Source organism: Sinocyclocheilus anshuiensis, unplaced genomic scaffold (assembly GCF_001515605.1).
Source record: "Sinocyclocheilus anshuiensis isolate Anshui unplaced genomic scaffold, SAMN03320099.WGS_v1.1 scaffold154, whole genome shotgun sequence".
NCBI lineage: Eukaryota > Metazoa > Chordata > Actinopteri > Cypriniformes > Cyprinidae > Sinocyclocheilus > Sinocyclocheilus anshuiensis.
The window spans coordinates 1,931,616-1,942,179 of record NW_015546101.1 but is presented as its reverse complement, the minus strand read 5'-3'; the positions used below and the strand labels follow the sequence as shown (position 1 = coordinate 1,942,179).

General features: G+C 37.3%; 1 protein-coding gene across 1 annotated transcript in view; it reads right to left on the bottom strand.

Annotated features, from left to right (window-relative positions):
- The window catches only part of mybpc3 (myosin binding protein C3), a 37,101-nt gene that overhangs the window by 11,145 nt on the left and 15,392 nt on the right, over positions 1-10,564 (bottom strand). The window contains 9 exon segments of the mRNA XM_016502104.1: positions 463-597; positions 5,597-5,785; positions 6,090-6,194; positions 6,534-6,693; positions 7,351-7,490; positions 7,661-7,690; positions 7,797-7,903; positions 8,663-8,828; positions 9,711-9,877. Coding sequence (XP_016357590.1) covers positions 463-597; positions 5,597-5,785; positions 6,090-6,194; positions 6,534-6,693; positions 7,351-7,490; positions 7,661-7,690; positions 7,797-7,903; positions 8,663-8,828; positions 9,711-9,877 — 1,199 coding nt within the window.

Here is a 10,564-nt window from a genome sequence, read left to right as displayed (position 1 = left end):
TGTCATGTGACTTAATCAAAGCACATCATTGGCTAAACTAAGGTCTTCTCTTTCCAACAAAAAAAACGAGAATGTTCTCTTAAAGAGACAGTGGCAAGGAAATGAACACAGAGTATGTTGCCATATGGCTACACCATGCGGTAGAGGGTTAAGTAAAGATCATGTTCCATAAAGATATTTTGTAAATGTCCTACTGTAAATATACTACAATTAAATTTTTGATTAGTAATATGCATTGCTAAGAAGTTCATTTGGACAACTTTAAAGGCGACATAAAATACAATTCTCAATATTTTGATTTTTTTGCACCCTCAGATTCCAGATTTTCAAATAGTTGTCTCAATTTCAAAAAATTTACCCTTATGACTGGTTTTGTGGTCACATTTAAAGAAATTCTGTCAAACATATGAATCTTTAAACCATCTCATATTCAAAGTACAAAACTCAAACAAACACACTTACAGCCTTCCTTGCAGTACTCAACCCCATAGCCTTCAAGTTCAGCTGAGCCTATTCTCTCTGGAGCCCTCCATTTCAGACAGATGGTGGTATCACTGATGTCATCCACACACAGCCCAGTAGGCTCACTGGTAGGAGCTGTGGACAGGACGTTGATACAAATGAGTGTGTTTCACTTCAAAGAAAATATGTTCTTGTATAAAGTTTTGTTCAAGTACCATTTCCTTTGTATTGGCAGCTGGAGTAAATTTATGTAAATTGATGTACTAGAGAGTAGAGATTTGCTTTGTCAGCTGACAGCAAGGAAAAGCCTTGTGCATATGATGTATTTTAAGTGCAACATTTGCTATATTACACTACACTTATATACTGTTACTAAGCCATCAGAGACAGAGATAGTACTGAAGACTGTTTAATACATGGCTGGATTTACTTGGACTTGTCACTGTGGTTTCCAGTAAAGTCCCACTGAACAATGTGAGAAGAGCATAGCGTTGTCACTAAACTAAGCAGCCATGGAAACTATGGAAGCAACCTCAGTCTTGTGAGCTTCAGCTCTATACTTACATTTGAGACTACCTTCACAGAGAGCCTTTCATTACTGACAAGAATAACCAACATTGCTTAAATGAGTCTGAGTTTTAACTTGTGCAGTGGTGATAAGGGCCTCCTGAAGATATCCATGCTGTCTGCTGTGATTTGCAAGCAAGCTTCAGTCTAAAATGTTTGTGCCATATTTAAGCGGCAATGACCAGGTCAAGCTGTGTATTTACGAAGACTGTGAACTTGCACCAAATCCAAGAACATCTATTCATATCTAGCCAAGTTATCTAGAGTGGAAAAATTACTCAATTACTTTTCCTTGAAATGCAAACAACTGTTTATAGCTCTAAATATGAGGCCAATAGAAATAAACAGTGTAAAAATGATCAGGCTTTGCCTTGTTGTGCTTATTCAGGCCTTAAGGTGCATTCATCACATTTACCATTCTTCTGTAAATTTTCATGTTGAAATTATTTCATTAGGAATTTGCAATCGTAAATGAGAGCAAAAGATTTCCCCACACAGATTTTGCATCGAATTTAAGATGCAATTTTGCCACATTGACCAACAGAACGCTGCTTGGTTTGGAAGTGACTTCTGTGTGAACTGTGCTTCATACATCGTTACACTACTGACATTTAATGTTTTTTGCCTGCAACATTTCATTAATGTAACCACATCTTTAGATGCAACCATACACACAATGATATTAATGTCCACTTGTTAAATCATGACGTAAGTAATGTTTCCGGGTCCAAGTCTCTACTTGTTTCAATTAAGAATACTCAACAGCTACACTGTTAAAAATTTCCTGTAGAAATTACAGTAACTTACTGGCAGCAGTTCGCCAGTAACTTACTGTAAATTAAACTTACAGTAAAAATAATGTATTAATATTTACAGTACCATTTAACTTGCTGTAAATGTATTTACAGTATGTGTACTGTACTTTTCGTTTTTACTGTAAAATATACGGTAATTTTATGCTTTTCTCCAGTAACGTATTGAAAAAATATATATATAATTTAACTGAAAATAAGCAATGACAACTGTATAACTTTTAATTTTTTAATTGTAATCCTTGCAATAACATTTTAATATTTTCACAGATTCAGTTACGACTCAAACAAAACATTGTTATAAACTATTATATACATTACATACTATTCTAACTATTATAGTTAGAAAAAATTCTTAAAATTTATCCTAAGCACAACATATTATGATAATAGTGAATAGTGACGATAGTGAATCTTCAAAAAGAACTCAAACTTTTGTTACACACAAGAAGCATGGACTATTTTTTTCAAAGCTGCCAGCTGAAATACACAAACTCCTTAATAAAGGAGGACACATGAGGGTTCAGGCCAGAGTTTCTCCTTTGCACCATCTTCCCACTTCTTTTGCTGATCTGGAATTTTGCAGAGCACGTGCTGTTGACAGGATTGATCCTCGCAATGAACCTTCACATAAAAGAAATAATTCATTAGACCATTCTTTGTAAAGACTTTTTAAAGCATTAATTCAGCCAAAATGAAAATCTTATGTTGTTAAAAACCCATAAAACTGATTCATTATTAGAACACAAATGAAAATTAATATTCTGTCTTAATTTTTGTCTATCCAGGCAACCAAATTCTTTTAGCTTCAAAAGGTGCATAAAAGGTGCATTGTTAAAATAATCCATATGATTCGAGTGGTTTAAGACACCTAATTGGTTCTCAAGCATGTGTGAGATTCTGTTTACTTTGATTTGATGTACTCTATGTATTTGGATGATTAATGTTTGTATGTGAATAAAAGCTTTAGCTTTATTTTCCAAAGATGAACGAAAGTCTTACGTGTGTGTAACAACATGAGGGTGAGTAAATGACGACAGAAGTTTCAGTTTTGAGTGAACTATTCCTTTAACTGTATTAAGATATGAAAACTTAGAAAAATATCTTAAGGAACATAGAGAGCCATGAATAAAGTGTGATTAAATGTTTACTTTTAAAAATCATCCCTTAAACATCACTAAATCATGTACTAAGAGATCTTACCAAGCATGATCAGCCTTGGAGTAGAAAGAAGTAAGCCTGGTCTTTGCATCTGCCAGAGTTGTTGTGACCTACACACACACACACACACACACACACACACACACACAGTTTTTCTAAGTGTCAGTTATAGCAATCATTCTTTTAAGTGGGCCATCAACACCAGGACAGCTGCATCAGTAACGTTATTCACATCTGGCACAGCAGCAGAAAGCGCAGTAACGTTATTATCGACACAGATTTCTCAAAATCACATTTATGCTTACTAAGTTGTCCTGAAAATGATTACTTCACTCTAAAATAGTTTTTACAGTTACTAACTGGACATTCCGTGTGTTTTACCATCACGAATGTGTCATCTTAGGTGTTCACAAAGGCTGGAGAAGAAATTACACTGACATAAAATATGTAACGAAAAAGCAGGAATATTGTACATACATTTGCAGCTGCGAGGTGTGTGCGTCTTCCTTTTCTTCTTCTTCTTCTTCTTTCTCCAAGCAGAAAAAAAGCCTTTCTGTCATTGGTCAGGTTTCGCGCTCATTTTTTTTTACTGTATTTGGATTTACAGTAAATGAAAAATACTGTATTTTAATGGCGCCAAGAGGATATTTCCCATAATGCAACTTTAAAATACAGTAAAGTACAGTTCATATTACAGTTAAATACTGTGTAATTTACAGAAATCGCTAACAGTGTATTTATGAGCACGGTTTATTCATATCACACATTAAAGCTAAGATTTTAAAAACGCACAGTCTATACTACAGTCTCCAGGCTCAAGGCATCCCAGACAACAATATTTTAACGATTCATAAGTGATGAATCGCTGTCTAATCAACTGAGATTTCGGTATGGACACAACTGTAACACAATAATACAACACACTGTAAGTATATATTAGCACCATTTGTTGTTTACTTTTGGCATCTGATTTGGACCCGGAAACAGTGACGTCAGACTTAACAAGCAGATAGTAAAATCCTACATGCTCAAACTTAAGCATATCAACACCCAAGCTTAATACAATACCTATTGATTACATGTGGACAGGTATTTTCAAACTGGTTTAGGTTTTATGCCACTATGGTGTATTCTTGAAATAAGTTAATGACAATGATGCATAAAGACAGCTCTAAAAATATATATAAAGATGTCATGGAGACTGGTATAATAATCTCTGTATTAATAATCTCCACAAAAGATTGTTAGAAATAGATGCCTACTGCCAACAGGTTTAGGCTCTGGTTCCAGTTCTGGTGGGGGGGCAGTTTCCTCTGGAGGTGCTTTTGCAGATGGTGCCCCTTCCTCTCCTGGTGGTGCTGCTTCTGCTGTAGAAGCTCCATCTTCAGAAGGAGCAGGAGTTGCCTCCTCAGCTGGGGGTGCAGGAGCTTCAGCACTGGCCTCTTGTGCAGGTTCTTGCATAGCCGGTGCTTCTGGCTCTGGCTCTTTGGTTTCTGCTGGCACATCGGGCATTGGCTCGGCCGGTGGTGTTTCAGCCGGCGGTGCCTCAGCTGGCTTCTTCTCAGCAGTCTTGGGGAGCATCGGTTTGGTCATTCTGTCTCTGGATCACTTCAGTCTGGTGTGTTTTACAAGTAGAGCCTCCTGAAAAGTGTCTGTCTGTTCTGTAACACCTGCTGTGGTCTTCTCTGGGCGCAGTGACGGTGACAAGCAAGCAACAAAGGAAGTGCAGTGTCCTGCCCCCTCCTCTCTTTTGACAATGCCGTAGATACAGCTTTGCAAAGTGCTAACATGCCATTATTTATAGAGAAGGATGCCATGGATAGTTTCCTAATCAGCTGTCTTGTAACAGACAACAGTCTAGATAGCAATGCTTTTCAACGCAGCTCACTAAAAGATTATGTTAACGATGAGCAAAAAATGAATGCGAGAACATCATTAACATGTCAATTGTTTAAACTGAAACGGACCTTTTCAGACCATTTTAACAGAACACAACCTGTTGATTGTACCAATTAGATGAATGAAAAAATGTGGCTAAATAGCTCTATGTGTCTGGAGAGGAACAGCAACCCTTAAGGGATGGTTCATCCAAAAATGAAAATTCTGCCATCATTTAATCACCCTCATGACATTCATGACGTTGACTTTCTTTCTTCTGTGGATTGTTAAAGAAGATATTTTGTAGAATACTGGTAACCAAACTGTTTCGGTTCCCATTGATTCACACGGTATGGACAAAAAATAAAATGGAACACAATGGGAACCGAAACTCTTTGGTTACCTCAGAAGAACGACGTGAGGGGCGATTAAAGGATGATTTTTTTGTTTTGTTTTGTTTCGCTTTGCTAAACTATCCCTTTACTTGACAACCAGATCTTGGATCTTTCCAAAAAATAGCAATATTAAAACACAAGATATCACAATGAAAGAAGTGGATGCAATCCATAAAACTGGCATTCAGCATATGCTATCCTCCTGATTAGCCATTGCATATTAAAATTAAATATCTGTAACAGAGGCTTAAAGAAAAGTAGGGGAAACAAACGAGTCCCTATTACGAAAGCAAAGTTATAAATCAAAGCAGTGGAACTCACCAACTGGCACAAATGGCTGGGAGGCAGCACTGGGGCGGGACATGCCGATGGCGTTTACTGCGTAAACGCGCATTTCATAGGCTACACCCTCAATCATTCTCTTGGCTTCATATGTGGTCTCTTTATAAGGATCAAAATTGAGTCTCATCCATCTATAGCTCTTTCTCTTCTTCCTTTCAAGAACGTAACCTGAAAGACATTAAGAGAACATTGTTATCATCATGCACTTCCTCTACAGTGCACATTTAAAAGCGGATTTTCAGCAATATTATTAGGTCATTTTTCATTAGGTAGCTTTTTCATAATATGTAGGCTCCTTCACTTAACTTTAAATTAGATTTAGTTTGTGTTAAGTTAGTGGTTGAGCAAAATTCATTCATAGTTCTTAGGAACATGTGATGTCAACAAGATTTACTAAATAGAATATGAACTACTTATAGTAACGCTATAGATAGCTCTGTAGTAATACTGTGTACTATTATTATTAAGTCACCTATGACTGGCTGGCCACCATCAAAGAGCGGGGGATCCCATTGGACAATACAAGAATCTTCACCGACGCTAAGGATTCTGGGAGCTTCAGGTGGCTCTGGCACATCTGTAAAACATTAAAAGCACAGTCACACCATTTCTTCTGTACAGCTAATATACAGCTACATCAAAGACATTTTGCTCTCAAATGGCAACTCTCTTCTATATATTTGAATATTGCAAACCTCCAGAAGGCAATACACACAGTCACAAAGTGATAATAAACAGCCAGAAAGAGATGTAGACAGTTTAGGTTGTGGCCTTTTGATGCATTTCATTTTAGTGCAGTTCTGAAGTGTACAAAAGAGAGCTGCAACATGGCCCATAATGAATAAGGGCCTAACTTCAGCCTACCAGAGAACAGCTGGGAAATGTACCCGTGGTAATGGGGTTTAAAAAAGCTTACCAACAACTTTGACATTAATGTCAGCTGTATCCTCTCCAGCAGGATTGCGTACAATGACAGAGTACACTCCCTCATCCTGACGCTCCACCCCCTCAATGGTAAAGATACAATGGCCTTTGGTACTCTCCACATGAACACGCCCATCTGAGTCTGTCAGCACCTGAACAACCAATCAAAAGTCGGGATTGTTAAGGCCTAAACTCACTTCACCGTTCTTCACTGTCCATGTATGCCTTGGTTCAGGACGCGACTCTCCCTCCTTAAAGCTACCCTACATGAGCAGAGCAGAAGCTGTGAAGCCATGGCAACCAGGTCAGAGGTTAAGTGTGAGAAAATTAACTGTCAACCTTCCATTTCAGCTCAAAACTCCCAAAACTCCCAGTCCCAGTGAGCCTCGACAAGACTTTCTGGTTATGGCTGGGAGATGTTACAATACCTACCTGTCAAGGCTTCTGAAGCCCAGATGAAGGATCTCCTGTTACATTTGCAGGACAACATGGCAAATCGTAAAGAATTACAGTACACACATACAGTATACCACAAACTGCAGATGAATTAAAAAACATTAAAAAAAAAAAAGATTTTCTAACTAAATGTCATTCTAAAGGAAAAGTTTAGTGTAGGTTTTGGTGTTCTGCTGTAACTGACCAGGGCTGTGTTTCCCAAAAGCAAGTAGATCTTACAGATCATTACTGCCAATGGTTTCTAAGATCTACTTAGGCTTACAGTGCTTTTGGGAAACACAGCCCAGACCTATTCGCACAGACAGGGATTGTTAGAAATCGATACCAGACGAAATTTAATGAATCGCTCCTACCTTTTCTCTTTTTGTCCAAACCACAGTGGGGGCAGGATCTCCAGTAATTGGTACATCTAGTCGCAGTTTGTTTCCAGCCACAACCAAGATTGTGGACTCAGCGGTGCGGCCCATACAGTCCAGATGAATCTTGGGAGGATCTTTAAAAAACAAACAAAAAAAACACAAACAAAAGAGAAGTATGTCGACACATTTCTCAAAAATAAGGTGTTACAAAAAAATGGTTATTTTCTTTTATTCCAATATTTATGATTTAACATAGTTCCCAGAAACACATCAAATGACATATTAATGCTGTTTTTATTATTACCTTGCCGTGGAACAAAGTCAATCTTGACCTCTGTAAAGATAAAGCACAATAATTTGAAAAACAATGGCACAGATTTTGGTTTTAAAGAGTAGTTTAAACTCACATTCTAAAGTAATAATTAAACAAAAGGATGTACCTAATAAGTTGAGCTTGGCAGAGAGATTGAAGGCATAGCCCTCAGGAACGAAGGTGTAGTCACCCTCGTCCTCTGGCTTTACGTCATCAATGGTCAGCTTATGAATCCTAAATATAAATAAAAAAGCAACTTCACAATACTTCAAAACTGTGAAGTAGTAAAAAAAACAAAAAAACAAAGAGAGGTTGTAACATCCATATTTTTTAAATCTGTATCTTTTAATTTATTGAGAAGGGACCTGGCGTCGGCACTCGTTATAACGCTACATTTTCTCTGACAATGACAATTGTTCAATAGTGTTCGATAGTTTCAGTTTTGTTGATCTATTTTGATTCAGAACTAGTGATTCATTCTTTTGAATAGGTTATTTTCAAAGAATGAATCAAACAGGTTCACGATTCAGACTGAATCATTCAAACATGTTACTCAGGCACTGAAGTGTTTTGCACAGTTTCTGACAACTTTTACAACAAGGGGAACAAAAAGAACACTGGATGAAGGTACAGTGAAATAAACCCCAAAACGCCTAAAAAAAAACTAAAATTACCATAGTTACAATATACTGCGGTGTTTTAGACATGTTTTTGTGAAATTTTATTTAAATTTTACTTTACTAATATTTTACTATGAATAGAATGTTTTATTACACTTTAAACTTTATACCCCTTTTAGAGCTGCTTTGCTTTTGGCAGTGTTTTTGTGGGTTGAGTTACTTACATTGTCTAGCTACATTCAGTTTAGCCAAATCTAACATGCATGATTTACCATGCTTGTTTAACCTTCATTTGAGGGGTGAAAGCATAGACTTTGCTTATAGACATCAAGAAGTCTCCAACTTCATATTTACGTAACACATGTGCACTTACCTGCCAATGTGTGTGATATGAGTTCTGGCATCAGGTTTCACCTCCACTCCATTTTTGTACCAGATGCCTTTCACATTCTCATCAGAAACCTCACATTTGAACACAGCCTGGTCTTTGGCCTTCACCGTCAGGTCAGCAATGCTTTGATACACCTCTAGCTGTTTCTCTAAAATTCAGAGGTCAAAGAGAACACTGTCATCACACATGACCAAAAACCATTCACTTAATAAAAAAAGAACAGCATGAATATCCTGTCTGTTGTGGTTTACTGAAGAAAGAAATCATATGGGTCTACTGCAACATGCATGGGAGAAACGTATTCATGTTTGGGTGAACATTCCCTTTAAGATAATAAAGAGAGGTGGGGTCAAGAAAGGGAACAATCCCACTGATGGGATGGTAGAGTTACAGTAATACTGGGCAGCTTTTTTTTTTCTTGGCACTTCTTGTACTTGATCAAAAGCCCAGACAAACTGGTAGCAGACATACCTGGGTATCAGTTTGCTTGTAAAGTGCTATACATGCTTGAAGACTCAGAATAGGTGACAGAATGAAGGAGGGAGAAGAGAAAGTGAGAAAGAGGCAGAAGAAAACAATAAAAAGAAATGGGAGAGAAAGGGAATGAGTCATAAATCTTTCTTAGATGCTAATAAAAGAGAGAGAGAGACGGAGCAGTGTGTGACAATGACAGAAAGAGAGAGTGAGGGAGGAACAGACAGAGTCACCTGCCCTGTTCAAATATATGGGTCAGGCGGTCTAACAATAGCTGGCATGTGGGCATTGTGAGTGGTAACCTTGTACAGAAGTGTCAGTGGTCATGTTTTCTAAACTGACGAGAGGTGAAGTTTGAATGACATGGCCACAAGTGTGAAACCTAAATGACTGCCATATGTGCAAAGTACTTTTTTATATCATTTTTCCATCCCTTCCACTATCAAGGGCAGAATTTGTTCAATAAGTTACAGTACAGATCTGAAAACATCTGTGGCTGGGGACAGAAGTTTGCAAATATAGGAGGCCTTGAAACTCTCCAAATTCAGATATTTACCCTGAACCATGAGCTCTGCTAATGATTGCCCTCCACTGGTTTTCACACGGTAGTGTCCACAGTCTTCCTTGGTCACATCATTAATGATAAGGACATGCTTACATCCATCTTTCTTGAAGCGGTACTTGAAGGACTCATCTCGGGTGAGTTCCACACCATCTTTCTCCCTGTACAGGTCAGAAGTTTGGTATTAATATTTGTTGATGCAAATGGTTTTCAATCACTGAAAATAGGTAAATTCAACTATTTGAACATGGGGGAGCTTTGAAATCCCCATATCCGTGGGACTGAACCATATAGGGCCTTAAAAATGAAGATTCCAAAAGAAAAGTTTATTAAGAATGAGAATCTAGAAGGAAATTAAGATATCTTGAATACTTTTAGAGTTCCAGGCATGATAACTTTAGAAAAATAATATTTATGTCACTCAGACAGGTATACTCTGTGCAATAGAGCTGATAGAAAAAAATGAGATACATTTCTAGTTTTAACATTTTTTGTTTTTTAGATATTCCACTTTAAAAGAAAAAAGTATCAGCTGTATGCAAAGCCACATGGAGCCGCATTAAGATTTCCATATCTCTGGGACTGAACCATTGAGGGCCTTTAAAATGAAGTTACCAAAAGGAAAGTTTGTTAAGAACCAGAATCTAAAAGGATATAGGATATTAAGATATCTTTAATACTTCTTGAGTTACAGGCATGCAAACTTGAGGCAAAAAAAAAAAACACAAGAAATGCTTTTTGCCATTTTGAACTGTCACCATTAGCATACAATGAAACAACAATTGCAGAAGTCAACAGATTAATAGACTAATAGACCTTTCAATCTATGTGTAAAAATAAAATAATGA